General features: G+C 38.2%; 1 protein-coding gene across 1 annotated transcript in view; it reads left to right on the forward strand.

The window, feature by feature from the left end:
• man1a1 (mannosidase, alpha, class 1A, member 1) overlaps positions 1-24,917 on the forward strand; it is a 138,225-nt gene that overhangs the window by 84,038 nt on the left and 29,270 nt on the right. The window contains exon 5 of the mRNA XM_041975287.1: positions 18,843-18,937. Within this exon, the coding sequence (XP_041831221.1) occupies positions 18,843-18,937 (95 nt within the window). The remainder of the gene's footprint in view (positions 1-18,842; positions 18,938-24,917) is intronic.

A 24,917-nucleotide genomic window follows, 5' to 3' on the forward strand; every position in this document is an offset into this window, starting at 1 on the left:
TTATTAAGAAGAACATTTAACAAGTAAGAATAATTTAACTATAAATAAAATGACTGGGTAGATGTCCATCACATGAGGACTTCTCACCATCCTAAAAGAGGGTGAGAAGGGAAAGTTTTACCACCAAACCGTTTTATAAACTGTACTTTAATTTCATGTGGCTGCTGCTAATTTCAAGTCATGGCACCGACTGTTGACTAAGAATTAAACAGAATAAAATGATCATGATGGGGAAGACAAGACCCAGGACACGCTGGACAGACTACATCTCTCGGCTGGCCTGGGAACGCCTCTGGATCCCCCCAGATCAGCTGGTGAATGTGGGAAGTCTGGGTTTGCCTGCTTAAGCAGCTGCTCCCGCGACCCGACTGCAGAGAAGCGGCAGAAAATGGATGGATGGATGAAAATGATCATGATTAGTCAAACAATGGGTTCCAAACTTTTTGTGCCATGACCCCCAAGATAACATAGAATTTGTTCCTCATCAGAAACTTCATAAATATGGAGGATGAAGAGGTTTTTTAAAAAGTAAAAAAAGCTGGAAGTGTCTTAAGTTAGATGTCAGTTGTGGATGTGTTTGCTAGCGAGACTGACTGCAACAAGAAAAGCAAGTGGTGGATGGAGATAACAAACACCAGCATAACTGGTGGAGAAAGATGGAGTCAGGGCTCTGATCGAGTTACTGTGGACATTTTTCGTACAGTGTAAATTTCCCATGACAGTGGAATAGTCTATTCTCGGCCAGTCCACTGCCGTAATTCTTCTCAGTGGAAAACGTATTAAACACTAAGTCGATCATAGTCGGGCAAATTAAATTTAGACCACTTTTAACCCAAGTAGCTTAGTCCCTATTATTATCTAATAGAAAAATTACACTTTAGTAAGATTTACAGTTGAAGCTGTAACTTCTACATCATGCTACTGCCTTTATTTTTGCATTCATGTATTAAACTGTCCCTGAAGCCTCCTGTTAGCACAATACAGCCCTTTGTAGTCATGCACAAATATTTTATGAGGCATTAAATGTGTTAAAATGACACATTATCTTAGTGTCGACCACGCTTCTTCCACCAGTAAAATAAAGATTTGGAAAAATATTTCCATTGGACAGGTGTCATCTTATTGATGTTTTTGACACAGATGTTGAAACCACAAAGTTCTCAGATGTTCAAACATGAATCAAATGATTTCCAAACACAGCTCAACATTGCATTCTTGGTTGGTTTTAATGGGCATTTCAGCATGATTACATGCTTTTTACATGTTTAAAGTTGTTTGCGTGATGCGTAAATAAGTAATAAAAGATAAAAGTAGTCTCAGTGTACTCCTTTACATCCAAAGCTAAATGAAGGAAACAAAGGAAACCAGATCTAGTGAGTAGTGAGAAGAAGCATGTTCATTTTATTTAGCAGAACAAATGAACATGCTTTTTGTCAATATGCCCAGAGTAAGTTGTATCACATTATAGAGCAGTAAAATTAGATCTTTGAATCTGCACTGCCTACTCCTCCAGGCACAAATCTCTTCAAGTCTCCTTCAAGCTCAACCCGACTGTGTCAATATTTTCTGATCTGTGCATGGAGAAGAAGAAAAAAGCCCAAATTTCAGTGGGTGAAAGAGCGTCGTGCTCTGCAGCTTTGTGCTCAATATTAATGCCCAGCGCCGGTTGCAAACCTCCCAGCTCCTCGCCAGGCTATTCACTCCTGTATGGGACTTACAGTCCAATTACATCAGCGATCTCCCAGGCTTTGTTTCCAGGCCTCTGTGTGTGTGTCAGTATATCTGCACATCTGTGTATGTGCAGCAGCTCAAGTCCCCTCTGATGTGTTTTTCATGTTATACTGGTGCTTTTAAGAACTAATGCAGCAGGCCTGTCTTTCTATTATGTCTAACCTGCCTTTGAAAAAGACAAAGGAAAGTTAGTGAGCGGATTTCAATGTGTGTGTGCGTGTGTGTGTGTGTCGTCTTGCTGTGAAGATCTGAAGGGTTTTTATATTTTTTGGGTTTCTTGCAGAGAGCAGTTTGACAGGTAGCTTTGTTTAACACTTGTGCTACACAACAGCGAACAGATCTTTGTTCTCTGCTCAGCTTGTCTGCCTGGCTGCCTCTCTTCCTAACAGCTTCTCACTTATTTTGTTGTTTTTCATGACAACGATACCACTTTTGTTTTTTAAACCAGACTTACCTGTCAACTGCCCTTTATGTTTACAACTGTCGACCTCTGCCAGTAAACTTTAGTCATTATAGGGTCAAATATTTTGGCATCTTTTTCCTTTTTTTCTTTTCTTAAACTTATAATTCTTTTTTGCAATTTTTGTGATAATTGTAGATTTGGTGGTGAGATGTGAAACAAACAAACCAAATATCATTTAATTCAGTTGAGAATTACAGCATGATTAAAGACGAACCAATCAAGTAATGAAAAATGAAAAAGATAAACTTTGTGTTTATGGTGGCTGTGTTGCATCCTCTACAGCTGACTAGGCCTGTCACAACAACACATTTTGCTGTGCGATTAATTTTCTTAGGAATTATTGTGATAAGCGATATTATTGCGCAAAGTGATAATGTTGTCATTTTGAGACCATTTTTAACTAATAATGACAATGCCTCAATAATGCAAGTACACCCTTTCAAAGATCAATAAACTTTCATTTCTAAAGAACATTTTACCCTGGAACTGGAAGAAATTTTAAATAAAACAAAAACAATAGAATGCACCCTCCGTCTCATTAACAATAAATTAAAACCAAAAACAACCAAAAACAATGAGTATAATAGAAACTAAAGTTTCTGTTCTGTTAAACAAAAAAATTGCCCTCCAAAAATTATATTATAAAAAAATATTAAACATTGCAACGTGACGCTGCGACGTGACGCTGCGACGTGACGCTGCGACGTGACGCTGCGACGTGACGCTGCGACGTGACGCTGCGACGTGACGCTGCGACGTGACGCTGCGACGTGACGCTGCGCTTATCCATATACACCAACACCGGCTCAAAAGTAATGCTTCCACCGGGAATCCTCCCGAACCTCTCGATTAGCCAGCATTGCTCTCGATGTGTATTTCGGCGTGAGAAATTGGAGGTTTAGCGTGAGAAGCCACTCAAATGTGCGAGTCTCACGGCCGAATGCGTGAGAGTAAGCAGCCCTGTAAAACAAATGCAGCATACCAGCTCGCACAGGTTAAGAGCTTCATCGCGGTCTCGTGCTGCAACATGCTGCTATGAAGTATGACACGAGAGAGATCACTCTGCAAGAAACGAGAGGTTCAGTCGAGATGCTCCATAGTGAAACATAAACACAATCTATGACAAAAAAAAGCTAATGAAAATTATCGCTGCCGGCAAACTTGTCGCGCTCATTTTTTCTTAACATGTAATTAATTGACTTATTGCTTATTGCGACAGGCCTACAGCTGACCTGCTTTTCTTTGTCTTTCATTGTCATTTGGGTTTTGTCTTGATAAAACTGCGGAAAAACGTTTAGGGCCACCTGTTGTGTTGTTGGTCATATTTAATCAGAAACACTGAACTGATTGAGCTGCAATCCCATCAGTTTTTTGCATTGTATCTAAAAGTAAAAGGTAGTATTAAGGGATTTTTGTTCTCTTTTGGGATTCTTTTATGACCTCCTTAAAGGAACTGTTGCTACTTAAATGTTAGTATATGTCTGACCTTTTCACCCGGAGTTGAGATCAAATTAAAGCATTTTGATTGTGTTAAAATCAGCTTATAAATCCAAAGAGCATGTCCTTCTGCTTCAATTTGTTTTTGCTGACAATTTAAGCCTTTATAATTCACACACTTGCTTTTTTTATTTCCTTGGAACAATGATAATAATGATAATAATCAAAGTGGTGGAGATGGCTCAGGTGGCTGGGGGGGAGTCCAAAGAAAGGGAAATTAAATAGTTTAATCCATCTCATTTTTAAGGCTTTTTTAAAATCTACAGACCTTACAGACCAGGTGGAAACAAGGTCTTTATGTCATGTCATCCATTACCAAAGAGCTGACTATACCTCACAAGAATGTAAATATTGTATAGGATTGTGTGAAAGCCCTGCAGTAGGTGGTTAAGCAGTCTGTTTGCTTTACCAGTGGGAATCATATCAAGCTCTTGATGGTCGATGGCCTTCTTGAACCATTTGAGCGAATATTTGACATTTTCCGGCAGATAAAAGCCTTTCAGGGTTCCAGCTCAGCCTTGTTCTCTGATAACAGTGACCCTCCACAGGGAAGCTTGAATGGCACTTCACTCTCTCCCCATTCCACGCTCATTCGCTCTGATTTTCAGTCCGTATGCATCCCTGCTTTTAGTTTGTTGTTTCAGGAAAGTATAGTGTTCTGAAATATTTATCAGCGTTTGCATTAGTTCGTTTACAGCAGGGTATTTTTGTGCCACCGACCCTCCTGATAATTTCCAAAGTGGCTTCTGACGCAAATGAAGCGAGCAACAGTAAATGACAGGTTTGTTGTGTTCCAGTAAGAGGTTTTTCTTGTTGTCTTTGCCAGCTATTTGGACAATGAGAACCATATGAAGTATTAAATGAATCAGAGATGTGTTGGCCAACATTGTTCAGCAATGTTGGTAAAGTTTAATTAAGAGTATAGATTAGGAAATCCCTTAATTAATTAAAGGGGAGTGGTAGCATAGAGACCACAGAGGTGGACTTGGGTCTGGAGAACCTGAGTTCAAGTCCCCGGACTGGCAACTGCAGTGAACCACTTTGGGCCCCTGAGCAAGGCCTTTAACCCCCAACTGCTCCCCGGGCCTTTCCCACTGCTCCTAGATAATTTCCTAGCTGGGATTTATAAAGTATAACAATAAAAAACAATAATAATAATTAAGTTTTCTTTGATTCATGAACATGTTAGCATAATTTTTTTTCATTATCAAATAACTTTGTTTCGATGTCAGCAGCTACTATGAGTCCAAACTCTGCAGCTCACTACCAATCCTTCAGTTATATTCAATAATATTAGTTATTTAACAGCACTTTCCAAGTCCAATTTCCCTATGAAAAAACAATCCAGTGCATCGTATCATCTCGTATTGTGTCCTTATGTTTGCCTTCTTCATGAAGTAATGTGGGTAAGAGAATTAATCCTCTGACATCCACCCTGATGTCAACATTATTTTTTACACTGCAGAATAATTTTTTTTATTGTTTAATTTAACTTTCAAATTCCCTCCAACATCCTCTCGTCACATTGACTTCATATGTGCAGCTTTCTGTCAGCATAAGCTGCTTTTTCTCCACAGATAAAGTCTAAATCTAGGCAGGGGAGCAACAACCCAACCAAAAGTGTCCGTTTCTGATGTTTTTATCTCTTTGAGGCCTGTGTCTATTTTTAAGCTACAGCTTGAAAATTGCATACCCATGATGAAATCAGTATATCTCTGAAACCACAAGGTCTATTTTAATACTTTTGAGTCGAGTTTGGTGTGTAAATATCAGTATATGTGTCACTGATGAAGAATAAATAAAGATGGCACAAATAAAAAAGTGGCAGGATGAATATGAATATCTCTTTGGATGCATCTATAGCTCTATACCTTTACCAATACAATATCTGTGCAAAGGTCATCTCTAAAGTGAAACGGAATAAATTTTGTGAGGTTTAGTTTTAGTACAGACAGTTCAGTTGGCACAGTTTGGTACCGTTTGTTCTCAAAGTTTTGGCGGAGGGTTTAGTTTGGTGAAACTTTGGGTTTAAGAAGGTTAAATTCTTCTCATCAGGTGTGAACAGAGATGTGTCAACGCTGGATTTAAAGACAATCTGAGTCTGAGAAATTTCTTCCAAACAGTTTTACACGAGACACAAAATATTTCACATTCAGATTAAACTGTTGCAGTCAAACAAATAAATTAATCCTCAGATTTTTAACTCAAATTTAAAACACGTAATCTATTATATCTGTTAAGCTAATGTACATAAAATTGATTAAATAGAAATGCTGACACCAAACAGCTGATGCGGATCTGACCGAACGGATGCAGACTGTAGCACAGCCTTAAACTAAATATGCTGATTGTTGCTTGCATTGCAGTTTTCATCCTCCCCAACCCTTCCATTCATGCAATCCAGTGTAATTCTCACAGAGACTGCAATTTTCTATGCAAATTCTCTCTCTTCACGTTTCCTCATTTCCATAGCAGCACTGTCAAAAGAGCTGACTGTCAAAGGTTTGCAGAGTCAGCACGGAGCGTGCCACGAGAGAGCAGAGGGTATATTATCAGCGGATGATTCTTTTAGCATGTGTGGATGCACATGTGGGCATGTCGAGGCAGCGACTGGTACTGTGTCCGAAGGCAGAGCCAAAACATTTCACTAGAAAACTAGAAAGAGGCTTCCAGCTGTGAAACCACAACAGACTCAAAAGTTCTGACATCTTTGTTGTCTCTATGATAGACTTTATCTCTACAAGACCTCTTCTTCTTTATATATATATATATATTAGGGATGTAACGATTACCGATGTTACGGTAAATGTCGGTGAATTTTTACAGGATAAGAATTACCGTTTGTTTAAACGCAGTGGATTATTGTTCTATACAAACAGCCTTGTCCGGGTTTGGCGATGCAGGCGAAGCGGGACTGGGTAGCTTGTAACGACGCTTTACTTGTAACGACACTTTAACACAGAATGAGAACATGGTGGAAAGTGGTAGCACACTGGACATTTTCCACCAAGTAAAAAAAACTAAATCTGAAGTCTGGGCCTAATTTGGATATTTTAAAAAATGCAGAGGAACAGCTGCTCAAAGACAACTATAAAATAAAGTTGCTGCAAAGGGCAGCAACACTACAAATCTCCCGAGCCATCTGCGGGGCCACCATTTACAGCTTTACAGCCAATGCACGGTAAGCAAACATCAGGTTTTTAGGTTTTACGACGATAGCTATACTACATCAAACATTTAAGCCGTATATGTCCTCCTAAACACCAACTAGGTTTCGTTTTGAGTCTCCTAGTAAGAGCTAACTGTCTGAGAAGCTACTAGGTAATAACGTTAACAATATACCTGCTAACATGGCTAAGTATTTCACAACGAAACTTAACTGAGCGAAGCCGGCAGAACATAGACCGACATAACATAACGTAAACATACAAGAACGCTGTGATTATGGTTATTTATATTGGCGAGATAGAGTCGATACAGATGGCCACTTATGTTTTCTGTAACATTAACTCAAGGTTTCTTGAGGATGCTGAAAGTACCCATGTCACAATACAAAGTGCCATCACACACTTTATTCTCCAAAACACAAATCCCCAAGTTATAAATTGAGGTCAGAGCTGATGTAATGAAGAGTCTAAGTGAAGGCACATTTTTGCTGCAACCTCTGGACCAGCGGAAGTGGAGCTGGTGTACCATACATCAGCTTCACTGTTCATTACGATCCATATGTTTACATGTTTAACAGATTTTAAAATGCACATGACAAATAAACTTTATTCCTGTAATCTGTTTACACATTTGGTCAATTGAAAATTAATATTTCTGTTGCTGTGCCAAGCCCTTGCCCCTTTTTAATGTGAAAGTTTCATTTTAATATAAGATTTTGTCTGTTAACATTTTAGTGTAAGTAAGTTACAAGATTTAGTGAAATTATTTCAATGTATTTATATATATATATATATATATTTTTTATAATATATTTTACAACGCTTACAAAATATCAAGATAATATCGTTAACCGTGATAATTTGCATAACTTGACCAGATGATGAGTATGAATGTCGCGACTGGAGCGCCATGCAAGCTCATCTAGGAAGTGAGTTATGGTTGTTTCACACAGCATTCTGAGATCATTCATCTTATTTAAGGTGTAGTGTGTAACAAAATTCAGAAAAAAATAATATATCACTAAAAACTGTGTTTCTATCGGTATCTCATCACTTCACTAAAATAATTTGATTTTATTCTCTTGGACTGAACCATTTGTATCTACTTAACTTGGGTCCACATAAAAGGACGCTGCAATATTTGTGGCACCATTTTTACTACGGTGTCTCTGAATGGACAAACAGCCTGTGTGTGAAGTGAGAACCTTCTGGGCTTTAAATCTGCGGTACCAGCTTTGTTTGATAAGTGCTAGGGCACCGTTTGGGATAAGTAACGTCTTAAAAGATTTGCCAATTGATTTCTATACCCGTCTTTACCACTAGATGTCAGTAATGCGTACATACTGTACCTTATGTATTTTTTTTCCAAATATAGTAATAAAAAGAAAACAAAGAAGGAAAAAGAAAATGAAAAACTTAAAATTAAATTGCAATAAATAAAAATGAAGTCCATGCTCAGTAAAAATAATTAAAAATTGGTGATGCCTCTTTATGTTTTAATAGAATGCATTCTTGTGAGGATAAGGTATGTTTAATAATTCTGCATGTGGAGCTTCAGCATGAAAGACTAGTCTACTGCCACACAGCATTTCTAGGGATGACGTCTGGCTCGAGTTGTATTAAATTCAACTATACATTACATAATAATCGATTATGTTGCTGCATCGATGCAGAATCGTCCACGTCTGCATCTCAATGCATCGTAGAAACTATTAAATTCAACACCCTATTAAAGAGTTGGTTGGATGGTTGTCTGAACTCAGCATTGCTTACAGTTGTTATTGTTTTTTCCCCGAATGATGTGTATTGAAACTGTTTTTTTGCTCTACGTGCTTCCCCATACTTTAATACAGTAGGTCATGTATGGGAGCCTGAAGGAACAGTACACAGTGAATAATGAAGCTCGGTTGAGGATGTTTTTGACTCTCTGTAGACCTACAATTGATTTAGAAACTTCTAACTTGACATCATTTATATATGTTTTAATTTGCTGTATAATATTATCCCAATTAGCTGATTTTGATTTATAATATAAAACGAAATCAGGAAAAATTCAAAATTTATGCAAATGCAGTGAAATGATCTGTGTGTGTTTTGTTTGTGGATCTAACTGTAAAATGTGGATAAAATTACCAATTCTTTATGTTTTTTTAAAGTATTAACATCTTCATGATTTAAGACAAGCGCCCATAAACTCTAGTTCTTTACAGTCCCTGTATCGTCCACCTTTTGCCGTCTGCTGCTAACAGCCGACCCTCAGAACAAACTGGGGGCCTTTGCAGGTTTTTCTTTTTTTTCTGTTTTGTTTTGTTTCATCATGGCCGGCTGCTGATGGACTTCCGATGAGACACCACAGCTGCTTTGGACTTGGTCTTTCCTTCTGTCTCCTCCCATTTCTTCATCAAGTCTCAAACAGCTTTTCTTGCAGGCCTCTTTGGTAGCGGTACCCAAGTCCGAGTTACCTTTTTTTTTTTACAATAAAAAGCAATATTCCCTTTTTAACACCTCTAATGCTCGATAAAAAGATGCTGTCAGAGGGAATTCATTCATCCGGTCCAGAAACATTGCTGACCTGCAGTGTTTATGCTTTACCAGCAAATTCACATCACGTAAATGTACATTGAGGAGTGACTTCCATGTTTAACTATTAGGGACTTTAATATTAAAATACTATGCTGAGGCATCCTGCTGAGAAGTGTTTTATCTTGGAGATATTTGCATTTTGTGTTTGATCTGCTTGACAAACTAAGAGTGCACTGTGAGTTTCACAGAGTGCTTTCTTAGAATTTTGTAGTTTTTCATTTTATTTGCATGTAAGTAATTAATGAAATAGATCTTTTTTATTGTTACTATTTCATTTGAGCTTTCTCACTCTGTAATCATTACAAATCCATCTTTAGTCGATGCTAATATTTCCTGCACCCTTCCTCGTGTGGTGTGTTTTCCCTTCCTGGAGCAGTTTATTAAATCCAGCAAGAGACGGGGGAGAGGCTTTGACAGAGAGTGGAGTGGAGGACAAGAGCAGCCATTCACACAACAGCAGGCTTCGTAACTACTGAAAGCTGTCACCTCCTCAGACTGGGGTGTGTGTGAATGTGTTGCCTAAGCCTGTCCAATACAGCTGTCAAGCCCTCAGCCTCCCAACGTTCCTCCTTCAGCTGACAGTCGCACTCTCATTTACTCTTTCTAGCCTGCACTTTTCATTCACTCCAGCTTGCACAGGCTGATTAATTCATGAAGTGTAACATGGCACTTCTGAGACCTTTTAATGCTTCCAAAATTAGAATAGAAACAGATATATGATTAAATTTGCATTTGAGATGAATCTAAAAATGTGCTCAATCGACTTTCATCCACATACTCAAAGTAGTAGAAGAGGTCTGGCACTGGAAGGCTTGAAAAGGGATGCTTCACAAGCAAACAGACAAGTATATTCCCATAAAATATGAATTAGGCAGAGGCAACAATCTGCCCCTAGAAAGCCAACAAAAATAACTTATAGGAAACCGTAAAGAGGAGAGTGTTGCATCACAACAAGCTGTCTCAAGCCCTCCTATTTACTGGATGGAAAAATCTTATATTGATGATATTGTGACTCTCCTGCTGGGTCATCATAAAACCTCACACGAGGAAGGGTTTCCTGATGTCATACAGGGAAAAATTATGTATATAGCACGTTTCATACTTAAGGCAACCCAATGTGTCGGAGGTCTAACCCAATGTGTCGGATCCATGTTGGCTCTCAGACATGTTTAGTTACTATTCACAAAAAAATGTTTGCAGCTTTTTTGTATGACGTCAGAATGAACCTAAAATGCACTTCAACCTTTACAGATAAACTTAATTCAATCTTTTCTAAACTTTTTAATCCACTTGTACAACTGTTCAATCTCTAAGTATACTGCCAAAAAACTCAAAAAGAAGAGACTGAACCATGAATCGGTTCAATGACACCATGTGTTAAAACAGTCCTTTCCATCATACAGACCAAGACGACACCTAACATACCTACCACTGTTGCTAGCTCTTGTTTCAATAAATTGTTTCAGATTAAGGTAATCCATAAAACTGCATGATTCTATTTAAATGTCTTACTTTCATGCTATAATATCAGTGTAGCATGAACATTTTCCAGAAATTTCACCTGACTTTTTATGACTAGTGTATTAGCGTTGTAATGCTAGAAACCCACTCTGACAATTATTTCTATGTTGATACCAAAATGCTCCATTTCCTCTGCAGAAAAACCTTATTCAGCTTCATTTTTATGCCAGAAATTAGCCATCATCAGCAGCTTTGCCTGGGTAATTTGGAGAATTTCTTCACTTTACAATATGAGATGGTACAAGCTTTAATTTTAAGTCGATGCACACCACAAACAATACAGAATGTAAACACTTTGAGCAGACACGTTATAAAATAATCAGCTTAAATTAGATCAGAAAGAGCTGGAAAATGCCTTAGATATTGCAAGTGTGCTAGCTGTTGCTGCAGCAGTACCTGTAACCTCATCCAGATCATTTTATCAAGCAGGTTTGAGGCTCCTGTGGGGATCTCGTTTATATGAACGGTCCCGCTTTCACGCCTTGCAGCCCTGGTCCCCACCTGATGTATTCTGATCATGATCTGTTCCACATGCATTTACATTTTCCATTAACACGTTTCTTTTCTTTAACCAGATACAGATCATTAATGCTCAGGTTGTCGTAGAGTGACCTTTATCGGAGTGAAGCTCTCCGAGAATCCAGAGCAACAAACATCATTAGAAATCTCACCATCACAGTCAAGTACGCACATTTTAGCAGGACTTTATTGATTTTACTACAATTGTATGCCTCTTTGTGTAAGTTAAATAAGATGGTTGATAGAAGCTGGGAAATGAAAGCAGTTTTATTAGTAGATGAGCAGACGTCACAACTGAGAAGAGGAGGATGTAGAAGAGGAGATAACAGAATAAATCCCTTTCGGGAGGGCTGGAGGAGTAATGGCGAGTGTCAGTGAAATAAGAAGAGGAGGAAGGAGCTGATGAAGAGCGGTGGGGAGGAGTAAGGAGAAGCTGTAGCTTGTCAGGATCCGGCAGGCAGACAGAGATGTCGACATGCAGCGCCCTGCTCCATCCCCACAGAGGCTGCTGTAATCTGGGACACGTGTCTCACAAGGCCTGCTGGTCACACAGGGGCTAGGCCGGGCGATTCATCTTAGTTAGGGAGCTGTCCGAGCGACTCTCAGCGGACTGCAACACATGATCCTACACACAGCATTAGTGGAGTTGGAACACACACACACAAACTAAACATTTCATGACCTTTGTGTTGGTTTTCCACTGCTCTCTTCACCCTTTGCCGAGTCCTGACTTAAGCTAGATGTGACTTTAACCCTGTACACACTACAGTTCAAATCCATGTAGAAATAAGCCTGTAGAAGTAAAACTTCTACTTAGGTTATGAAATACAACCCCATACAAAGAATATAATTATACATTGTATTTTACGCTGTTTTTAATTATTTTTCTGTAAATTGATGCTTCATTTCATCTCTAAAATAGTCCTTATTCTTCACTGTGTAATTCAGTTAGAATCTCCAGAACCAGCTGGTACCTGGAGCTTGACTTTAAGCTGAATAGTCCACAGGAATGTTTGTGTTTTCAAACCTCTTATTTCTTATTATTTAAACTCCATAGCTTGGAAGTAACCACATTAACAGCTGTTCTCAGTGTAGCTGAGGATGGGTTGTTCACAGGTTCATTAACACATGTTATTTATAATTACATGTCAGTTAAACAAACTATTGCTGAACACAAGATCTGAGGTGATGGGCAGCAAGAATATGTTAAAATAAACTTCTGCAACAACAGTAAAACAAAACCTTTTTGAAAACACATGAAATCGTTATGTGTCCCTAAAAGGTTGATTGTTCACACTGTGCAGCTAAAACCTCAAATGTGGTTGTGGTTCATATTTAAGTAGCACATTTTAAAATCCTGCAACTCATAGAGGATGTGGCTTTATCACTGAGACGCGTCTGATCAGCAGAAAATAACAACGACCTGCAAATATCGGCTCCGTCCGTGCATGTCGACTGAATTACTTGAAGTGGACGTGTATCCGTCGCGGTGCGTAACGCTGTGAAATTTTGTACATGAAAAATTTTGTCTTCCTGAACAGACAGCTCAGTGATGACGCACGTCTGCTTTCTTGTGTTTCTACAGTCTCTGAAGTTTGAATCTTTGTTTTTGAGACAAAAAGGCGTGTCCATGGCAACGCCTGTACTGAATATGACACCTTCACATGTTGACATTGCTGAGAACTTATCTGTTTAATGGTAAACTTGCTGTTCTTACTTCATATGAGGATTTACCAAAAATAAATTTCCCAGAATGCCTTTGAAATGTGGATCTTGTTGGGATCCAGCTGGTGCCTCATGTCGGTCACACTGAGTACAAGAAATGAAAGTTTGCTCATTATTCCCTGTTTGTCTGTGATTTGTTTTCCATGTCGTTCCCTCCATGTGTTCATTGACAGGTTAGTTTTCCTGTTGGTTTCTAGATGTTTCTGTGAAAGTGAAACTATCTTTTTTATGTGATTGTATTAAATCAAAGGCAGGAGAGCAACGGTAAGAAAAAAAACCTCCAGAATGAAGAGATCTTGTGGTTTTGTTATGTCTTAGGGGGCATTTTGTTGGTATGGTTTGGGTCCATATGTCCACTTTTGATGGATTATTTCAAATCAATACAAGCTTGTTCTGAGTCGTCACCTTCATTTTGTTTTGACAGGCGTCTCTTCCAGGATAGCAGTACCTCCTAGAGGAGTTATGACTGAATGGTTTTATTATCTCCACAAGTCACTTTAGAGATCTGAACCCACCTGAATAACTATAGAGGGTTTTCCACAGACATGTTAGTCAGTGTTCTTCACCATCACCAGAGCATCAAAGAATATATTTCAGATAAATGGACTTCCGTCCCTCCAGTAGAGCTCCAGACCGGCAGAATCAATGTCAGGACAGATTAAAGCAGTCCTGCTATCTACAGTGGAGACTGTCGCTATCGATGTCTGGAAAACAGGAAGCAGGTGCATTGATTTATTGAAACAAGTGCAAACGTTAATGGAAATGTAGTAAATAAGATCCTGTGTTTAATTATTTGTCAAGATGATTCGACACAGTTTCGATATTATGTTGAAGCCTGGGCTCTGGGAGGGATTCATCCCTTATTGTTAACTGGCAGAGCTCAGCCTTTCGGATGAGGCTTCGGCCAGCGGAAGAAGTCCAGGTGCATCCCTCAGGTCCTGCGTCAGTTGTCAGCTATTATCTCTTTAGGAATGATCTTGTTAGTGCAAAAATACTATGTATATATATATTATTTTTTAAATAAAATAAAGTAGATACATGAAATGGTTTATACACACACGCACATATATATATATATATATATATTTTTTTTTTTTTTTTTGCAAATACTCACACAGTCTCACTCGTCATGCAGCCAAAGCAGCCCTCCGATGTCCTCAGAAACATGGGCACCATTTACTGATTAATCTACTAATCAGGATTAACTCAAACACACACAAGCATACTGTAGTATTGCAGTAAATCTTATTGAAAGATATTTTGTCAGAAGTACCGACGTGTGAAATGTGATTATCAACATCAGCCTTTAATGACAATTCCCGTTTTGTGAGCGTGCTCCTCAGGTCCTGTATGATCCTGCTGCTTATTTAAGCTTGTTGTCAGTTTGCTTGATGGCTTTGGACACAGGCTGTGATTAATTCATTCGTCTTTGCGTCCCTGGGAGTGTTTTTATTCTTTGCCTCAGTGTGCTTCCAGCATTATTAAAGGCATTAATCTCTGGCATCTGAAGCCTTGTTACAACACATTCCTGCTCCCACAATGCAGCATGAAACACATTCACACACAGCTCGATGTCAGCCGGGCCATCAGCATCGTAGTCTAAAATGACTTCATCTTGAAAATGATATAGGTTATAGATGTTGTCTTGTATTCTCTCTAATACTCACATCCTCATCACTGTACCGCAGACCCAATTACAAGCCTACCATGATCTGTGCAATTTGAACGTGATCTTTTATTTAATGGAGGAATTTTGCTTTAAACACATTCATCAAGATGTACTCTCTTTCCTTGAGGTGCAGCAAATGTATTAAATGCACAACTTTTACTTATAGAAAAAATCAACCACTGGTTTTTGTGAGATTTTCAATCATTTCATTGGTTTGTTACATCTCTGTTTATATGCTTGCAGTCTTCTAAACGGCATCATTTAATGTACTGATGACTTAAGGTAAAAGACTATGTTGCCTGTAGGTGTCCTCAGATTGTAATTGTTTCACAGTCTTCATTTTTTGGGGGGTAAATCCATTTTTCTTATACTCAAGAAGAAGCAAACACTATCTTTGCAGGGATTTACAATAATCATTTCTTGAGCTGTCATTTACCTTGTGACCCAAAAACATTCCACACAGCGGACTTTCCTCCTTCTACACCATTACCACTGGGATTTTTTAAAATAACATCATTTTTTTGTGTTCTACATACCTCACCACCTCATCAAGTAAAGCAGAAACTCAGTTTAGATCTTCTTCCTGTTATATGTCACATGAATAGCAACAGAACGGTGTTACGAGGAAGTAAGATGAGGGAAATGACGGAGTTGTGGTCAATAAATGCGACTGCTATAGCAGCCGGGATTGTAGATCTTTTACTAAATGCTGGGACAGCCTGGCTCTGAATCATTTCCAAAGCTTCACATCTTCTTTCTGTCATGAGACTGCTGACGTCACATAATTTGGAGCTCTTGTTTTTGCAGGAAAAACCCTCCTTCATCATGCTTTTCCTGTGTAAGGAAGTTGTCGACTATCTGGTGTTTGAGGTTTCATCCTAATGATAAGTTCATACTTTAACACTCAGCTATTGACCACTGTTAGTCTCTACGTATGTTCAGCCAACAGCTGCAGGTGTTTTTGGAGGGTTTGTCACCTCAAGGTAAAACATTAATACCTCTAGGTTGAATCTGGTTGGCTCTGTCGTCATAGTTACTAATCTGTAACTCACCTAATGGACTTTTTGATGTCTAATTTATTCTAGGTACTGAAGTGTACCACAGGAGTCAAGCATGGAACAATGTAAAATGAGCAGCCCGAGTCTAAAAGTAGTAGTAAAAACTCGTGACTTCACTCTTTGTGACATACATCAGTGTATTTCTGACAGGTGCACATGAATACCAAGTCTCAGGTCAGCTGACAGTAACATTTCCCTGTCTCTAAATTTAAAGGAAAAGTAGTAGAGTTAAGTCACTGTTTTTCACAAGTACCCTCTAGAGATTTTCATCTACTTGTCTTCCCTACGTCCCTCATCCTATATACTACTATACCACCTCTGAGTTTATCTGCTTTAAAGATACTGCAGGGAGCTATTTGTCTACTTGACAATATTCTACACTCATGTAATTAAATGCGGTGTGAAGTGTTTTTTAAATCCAAATCTAAAACATTTCTTAGCCTTTTCGATGGTTTGAATCACAGGAGTGCTCGCTTGTGGAGTAAAAACCGACACAGTGTCGCTCTCACTCTTGTCACTGGAAAGCAAAACCCACTTCAGCTCCTGTGCCGGACTCTGCCTGGAGCATGAAGTCAGAAACACAATATACACCAGAAAAATAAAAACACTCCTCAGTTTCCACTGCTACGAATCCGACTGGTCACATTTATTTCTGAGAAAAGGAAGTCAAATTCACTCGAGAGAACTTGGTTTTTTATCTGCAACATTTGACCTGAAATCAATAACACAGTTATAACTAGTTTTGAAAAAGGTAAAATCTCAAGATGATACAACTTTATTTGTTTCCACAAACCACACAAAGACTTTTTTTCTACATTAATTCATTGCCTTGACTGTGTTTCTATTTTTTAAAGTTTAAGGAATATGGAGCAAAACATTACTTTCTTCTTTGTTTTACCTCTTTGGTAAAGAAAAAGTATGAAAAGTTCTTAAGGACTTTAAAGAAACAATCATAAATACACAGACACATTGTACGGTGACGCTGGTCTGCTGCACTGAGACTACATCAGCTGAATACATATTCTCCTAAAGCGTGTTATAGATACTTCATTTAATGCTGCACAGACACTATATCATGAAAATGAAATCATTATAAGATGAAGAATATTTCTTTATTATCAAGGTTAGGACATAAATTCCATTTGGTGTGGCAGGATGAATGTAGCTGTCCATCACTTTGAAAGCTGCAGCTTTTAAAGGAATTGTGGGACAGAATTAACTCCTCTCTTTCATAAAGGATATTCTAGTATTTCCTCCTTTCTATAATATTTAGAGAATTTAAAACCGCTTTTGACATGGCCACAGGAACCTAAATGGTGATTATTTAGTCTCAAAATGCATGTTTAGTCTTTTTAAACGAAATAATTAACGTATAAATGGTTCCTGCAGCCACAATGAGGGCTGGTTAAAATTAAAACAGAGCTGGAAGATGCATCACATCACAGTCCCCATCACAGAGTCTCAAAGTTCGGCAGTTAAGCAAGCGAGCTGTGAGAGTCAAGCATATAGTCCTCGCTGCCATGTACCCATTAGGCCACATATGCACCAACAAAGGGTTAATAGTCTTTCATGAGCTGCTTCTCTGCACACAAATACTGTTTTTGTTCACTAATGATGCACAGATGCCTCCTTTATGATTTAACTTATTCAGATCACATTTACACACAGTTTCCGTGTGTGTGTGTGTGTGTGAAACTGTATAAGCTCCATACTTTTGGGTCATTTCACTTAGATAGTCTTTTCTATTTGACTGCTCTGGATGAACCCCAGGCTTTGGTTTTTGTTTGGGAAACACAATATTCAGAGAAAAATAAAACAAACACTAAATGTGGACCCTAATTAGTCTATTAAATTCAGACAACTGATCAAGAGGCTGTTTTGTGTTTTTGAGTTATCGGTATGTTCCTTTGAACTTCATTTAAAGTAGATGAAAGAGACATTTCACAGTGAGAAGTTGATTCTTGTAGAACACCATCACCCACTTTACTGCAGGTCCCAGTTTCAGCTTTATTTGCTCTCCTTTTCAGCCTGAATATTCATGAAGTTATTTAAAGCAACAGCAGGCTCCTGCAGTTGGCTCCAAATTGTGCTGAAGGTTACTTAAGATTAAAAAAAAACTTTAGCATTTCAGAAGTGTGCAAACTGATGTCAGTACACTTCAACACACACCAGAGGCTTGTGTTTACCAGCTCTGTCTGTGATGTTTCATCCTGAAAGGCAGCAAAGGGATGAAGAAGATCAAACGTGAGTGTGTCCAGCTTGCTTTGGATAACATGACTGACTCACTGCTGCTTGTTGAATTTTCTTCTTCTTTATTTTTCCACTCTAGTGAGATCAGAATCATTAAAACATGAAAATCTCATCCTTTTTCTCTCGATGATCTCTCTTTTTTAGCTGCGTGGACACGGAGCTGTAAATCTTACATTATAGAGCTGGTCAGTTTGGTTAAAGCAGCTTGAGTGCTTTGAATAATTAAAAATAACTGTGCAGGAGGCATGTGTGTAATCAACCAATTAATTTCAAATGAGATCAGTTAGTTTACTTTATTTATATGTAAGCTGATTCCTTAAAATAAATTATTTTTGTACTTAAACAAATCTTAAGATGTTTTTTATTTTGTAATGTTTAAGTTATGTATCCCAAAAACATCATATCTCATAATATAATATAATATAATATAATATTTATCAAACAACACAAAGGCATTAATTAAAAGAAAAAGATCTTACAGGTTTTAACCTCCGTATTCAGAATTTTTCAATATTCAAGCAGGATGTTTGTGCTGTGTTAAGATTTTTTTATTTTTGTGATGTTGATGGTCTTTCTTGAGTATTGCGGCTGTCATTTCTTTTGGCAGAACCTTCGTTTAATGAGACTTTTTCTTTCTTCTTCCCGTCTTTCTGTCTCAGGTGTTTCGTAGAAAGGCGGTGGAGCTGGGTGAGAAGCTGCTGCCAGCCTTCAGAACACCCACTGGGATCCCCTGGGCTCTGCTCAACCTCAAGAGGTACAACACTCACACACTTTGCACTGCCTTTCTCTCACAGCAGTCCACTGTGGTGGTATTTGAGGTAGCCGGTCTGTTTTGATGGTTTGATGCTTTAAAGAGCTCTGTGGTCTGTGGCTCGGTGTGCACCTGGCAAACACAAGCTCTTTTTTCTCTGCTTGCACACACTCAGATGTTTTTGCATGACAGAAAAGCCTCACCAGACACAAAGCATTTTCCCCTGAGTGCCCTTACTAGGTTATAAAACGAAGGCGGCCTTTATTATGAACTGTGAAACACGGTCAGGGGATTGCCACAAGGTTCGGCCGCCACACACACAAAAAGATTTAAGATGGAAATGTGATGCCATCTTTTGTTAAAGGTCCTTTTCCAAAGATTTATTTCCACTTTTTTTCTCTTATTTCATCCAGACATTTAATCTGAGTGGTTTCAGTGTGTTTGTTAACCTTAATTTAATATCTAAAAACAAATATCTGTACCTTTAAAGTCTTTGCCTGATATCATTACCTGTAATCCATGTTCCACCGGGTACACGTGGAGGCCTTAATCATGACTCAAAAACAAACTTGGCCAAAGTGCAACAATGTGCAACATAACATTAAAAATTATTCAAATAAATATCATATGAATGACATTAAAATTTTAAAGTACAGTTGAATAAAATAAAATGGTTAAAATGAGCTAAAATCAGATCGAAATGTCAATCTATCATGCTTTCCCAAAGGCCAAGGTGAAGCAACATTACTAAATTTTAGCAGATTTTCACCTTGTGATGCCCCCTTATGAAGCATCTGTCTGGCATCCTGTCTCTTCTCTGCGATCTCACCAGTCAGTAAAAGTCAGTCCTACGCTGAATCTTGTCTCTTTGTCTTTTCCTTGCTTACTCTTGTGTTTTTTGCTGATTCAGGCATGATTTGCGTCCAAAATGGCCAGTGTGTTAATATCCAATTGCTAGTGTGTGAAGCAGTGCTGTAAAGCAAAATTCAGCTGTAAAGTGATTCTACAAGACTGGAAGAAATAAAAAAAAAAAAAGTTACAAACTCAGTTGGAAGCTGCAGGGCAATGAAGGCTGTCATGAGTGCATGTCAGCAGTGTTTCTTTAAAATGAACCATTTGTGCTTTAAGTGTGGTTTTGTGAATTACTGATGATCACCTGCAGGAGTCAGTGATCAGAGATCAATCCTGGCCAGCTCTGATCCCCCATTATCAGAAGAGTTTGTCCATCTCCCTTCTGGGCAGCGGTATACTGTAGGTTCCCCAGGGTTAGAAGTAATAAGACTACATTTTCCTTTATTCCTAGTACAATAAATGTCCTTAATTTGCACTGAGCCTTGAGAGAGTTCATTTAATTTGTTTGCCCTGGTTACAAAGCACTCCATTAGGTCTGGAACTTGAACTATTAGTATTGCTTTTATTCTTTCTCTAGATTTATTTTTCTATTGATGGCTTGATCATACCCTTTTTACTTATCCATGATTGTATTGTGTATTGTGGTTGTGATAGTTAATTTTATTTTCTTGGTTGTCTTGATTGTTCCTTGCATGTTTTATTGCACTGCAAACCAAATTTCCCCTTGAAAGACAATAAAGGAACCGAAGTGAGCTGAACTGAGATCGAAGCACAGTCAGTATGAAGAATTAAGGGAAGATTTCTGAAACGAAGCTGAGCTAACAGTTATTCAGACTGAGTGCCGCCGTGAACTTTCATCATTCAAAGCGTCAGTATTTTCTTACCGAATGACGTCTGTGTTGTATCATGTTGAGGTGCTCCAAAGTCTGCTGGTCTAATCCCAAAATACCAACTACATGACAATAGAAATTTATGAAAAACCTGAAAAGGCATAAACCCATGCCACGCAAACATGTTTAGCTGTGTCGCTCACTCCACAGATGCACAGTCCTGAAAAGTTATACCTCGTTGTAAAGATGACTAATCCAACAATGTGTAGTACAACACCAACTGGTGCCAAACACAAATTTCCTTATTTTTCTGCAAATTCATATATATATTTATAGGTAGGGCCGGGCAATATATCGCGATTTTCAATTATATCAAGACTTCATCAGACTCGAAGGAAGCAATATCGTTTATATCGAGATAGCTTGTTTTGAGTTAAAAGCATCTTTTCTTTTGCACTTTGCACAGCTGTATTTTTGTTATGGTCATTGAAAAGTATTTTAAATTTATTTTGTTTTAGGAGCATTTAATTTAATATACATGTACTGTCATTTCAGTCAGCTGTTTTAATGCACATGTGCTGCTGATCCTTAATAAAGATATATTTGGCACTAAAGGCTGTAAATAAGAACTGTCTTTTTGGTTACTTGACAAAAAAAATATATATATATATCAAGATATATACCGTATACCGTGATTCGGGTAAAAAATATCGAGATATAAGATTTGATTCACATCACCCAGCCTTATTTATAGGGTTGTTTGAACCTCTCTTATTTTCCTCTTTAGATCTAAACTTTTCTCTCGTACTGTTCTGCATAGCCTTTAACTTAGCTTCTTGTCACAGTTTCTCTCTGATTCTACAAACTGATATTGTTCTGGCAACTATCTCCTTTTTTTTCACAAACTTATTAAAAATGTGAATGGGCAAGCATGACTCAACATGGCAAGCATGACTCCGATCGCCAGCTCTGCGACATGTTGAAGTGTGAATATGTTATTATAGAAAAAGCTCTGCAGACTTTATACAGACTGCTTCCATATAATAAGAAGTTCTGTTTATGTGAGCAGGAGAATAACAAACACTGTTAAAGACTTCATGTTTAATAAGATGTAAAAGGTGCTATATAAGCACAAAACATTTACCAAATAGCAAGATCTCATTTTCAAGTTATGTAGCCATAGTTACGGTATGTGCCATTGGGATCCATGTGAGAAAATGCTTGCATTTTTAATAAACTGCAGTCATAGGACTGCCACCATGTTTCACTCTCATCATTATTATTCACCTGATAGTCACAAGGGACAAGGAAGAGCCTCCATCTCTTTCTCCAGAGACTCAACACTGCTGTTTGTCAGCTGTTAATTAAAAGGCAGGTTGTCATGACAATAAATATGCTGAAACAAATTAATTTTCCTACTATCTTTATGGGTGGATAGACTCTGCCTCCACCTTGTCCTTCTCCAGGAAAATAGAAATACCCCTGGGAGGGACTGTGTGTGTGTGTAGGTGTGTTTGCATGTGTATTCACATGCATGTGGTTTTGATTCTCCCGAGGCCTGAGCAGATTGGTGCTGATGATTATTTTACCTGCATGACTGAGCTATGATAGCGTGGAAGCGCATGCACACTCCTCACACAGTTCTAAAAACATGTCATCTCATGCAACACTTACAGGAATACACACACACAAGAATACACACATGCAACTCTGGACAGCAAACTAAGAGTTAAGTCTACTTTTGGATTCCAAAAAGTTACGTTGTTATAGCAAAAGGAATTAAAATCGATCTTTAATCCAAGTGTTTGTTTCAAAAGATTTAACTTTAGCGCATTAACGAAGTACCTTCATGTGTTTTTTTTCTCCTTACTCCCTCAAGACAAAAAGAAAATCTCTTCTGAATCAGCCTTGCTTTGCATCCAAAATGACCAGTGTGTTGATATTCAGGTGCTTGGGTGAGATGTTGTGCAGTAAAGCCAAACATGATGCTCCTGGCTCAAACACGAAGTCCTGAAGTGCAGGTTTTCAGCCTCAGGATGCTGCAGGGCAATGGCGGCTACAGGAATGTGCATAATAAATGTCAGTGTGACATCAAAATGAGTCAGAAGAATAGAGTTTGTAGGTAAACGTAGTGTTGCTTTAAGGAAGGGAAACCAAGAGAAAAGGTGCCAAAGAAAAGAGGAGTGGCTTTTGTACAGTAAATGGTTTTGGATGTAAAAACCATGATAAAAACCTCTTGATCAAGTCCATAGATGGTTGCCTTCATATCACAGATTAGACTGAACCAGAGTGAGAAGAGAACAAATTAGTTATAGCCTGCTTAAGTGACCTTGACCCAGATTAAAACAGACTAAATCACACAGGTACACTTCTAAACACAATTTGATTATTGCATTTATCTTAATCCTCATCTCTTCCTCTCATTGGTTTAGACTCAATTCCTTCCTTCTGTTTCATTTAGTTTCTTCCTGTGTTAAACTCTTGTTACTCATCCTACTTTTCTGTACTTTTCGTCCCTACTGTCTCCATCCATCTTACCTGAGGTGAACTATTGTCTCCCTCTGTTCCAGGACACGGTTCTGTAGGTCCACTCTGCTCAGTGGCCTGGTTCTCTCTATTCCCTCTTGGTATCATTTCGTCACTCTTTCCTGCATCTGTCTGCAGAGTCTTAAGATGAGCTGCAAGAAATAAGGCCACACTTTAAAACGTGTTATCATTTATGCATCAGGTAAACCTGCCTTCATTCTAAAACACAAGATAAACGCTGTTTCCTGGCTAGTGTCTCAGCTGCGTTTCCCAGTGGAATTACGGGTTTGTAGTTTTCCACACAAATTAATGAGTCCCACAGTCAAGCTCCAGGGGAAGCAACGTGTCCCCGTGTTTTGAAATTCATTTCTAAAGACGAGATCTTTGTAATGAGCGCAAACCATGCTAACCGAGTCTTTTGGTTCATACTTGTTTTTTGAGTACTATGGAAATTAGAAGTCTCTTGTGATTTTCAGCTTAAATGTGCTTCTAAAGCAGGCTGTCGGATCTTTAAGGAGTAAACAAACACCAGGCTGAAAATGAGCGTTCTGCTGCACTTTGCGGGCAAAGCTTATAAGCTTGTTTTACATCTGAAATGAGCTCAGTTGTACTTATGACTGCACCTAACAGGGATTTCTGGACAAATAAGAGCTGATTGCAGATTTTTTTTTTATTTCATGGAATCAAACAATGTTGCTGTTTCATGCAAACAATAGTATTGTTTAAAATTAAGACTAAATTAGCTCATATTACAGTAATGGGGCAGGAGAACCTGTTTTAATTTAACCCTGTGTTGGCATTATGCAGGTCGTTGAGAGAAACAGCTGCAAAGAAGTCGTTATACTTATTGCTATTTTGTGGGAAATGAGTCTCAGTAGACTGGTGGTCTGATTGGTGGACAAAACAACCCATCGACACAGTCTCCAGTCCATTTCTCCATCATCTTCCTCCATCAAGTCTCAGACTTTTTTCCATTTCTATTTGCAAGTCTCCACATTGTCCTCTAAAATAGTTGTGATCTCTCTCCAGCTGTTGTGACAAGCATATTTTTATTTGATTCATCATAAAGCTGCTTGTACTTGGTCACTGAGCCTGTCTTCAAAACGTCATTTTTAATGTCGACCCTCCGACTTTATGGTGAAATTGGTCTCTACACTGCCCCCAAAGGTTACTGATATATTGCAGCTTGGGAACGTGTAATTTTTAGTTTCTGAGGACATGCACATACGACACAAAATGCATGAGGCAGCGATAATAATCACTCCTACGTGTAAATAAAGTATATTTTAGGCCTCAAACTAGGCCACTTAAGTCAGCCAATGGAACTATTGTTGTTTTGTTTTTGTTTTTTCCCTCAATTCTCTTATTACTTATATTACATTGGATTTTGAATTCCTAATTGAACTGACTAAATCATATTAAAGTTTATTTTTACATGTTGTTTAATCAAGGTAGTCAAGCTTTGTTTTTCTTTCTTTCTTTCTTTCCCAGTTTCAGCACTTTATTATTTTACATTGGATGTTCTATTGGCATTGACTAAAACAGTATATATATATATATATATTTCATGTTTGACTAAGCTTGGTAAGTTTATTTAAGATCATTAAATTTGACTTGAGATTGCTGTTCTAGTGCACAGTTGTTAAATAAGTATTTCAATACATTCATGTGTTTGTTTTAAAAAGTTAGGAAAGAAAATTTAAGTCAAGTCTGATGTTGTCTTGCACAAAAGCAAGATCTCAGTCTTTTCCACTCAGTGAGACAGAATTTCTAAG

The sequence above is a fragment of the Melanotaenia boesemani genome, chromosome 22 (genome assembly GCF_017639745.1).
Source record: "Melanotaenia boesemani isolate fMelBoe1 chromosome 22, fMelBoe1.pri, whole genome shotgun sequence".
Taxonomy (NCBI): Eukaryota; Metazoa; Chordata; class Actinopteri; order Atheriniformes; family Melanotaeniidae; genus Melanotaenia; species Melanotaenia boesemani.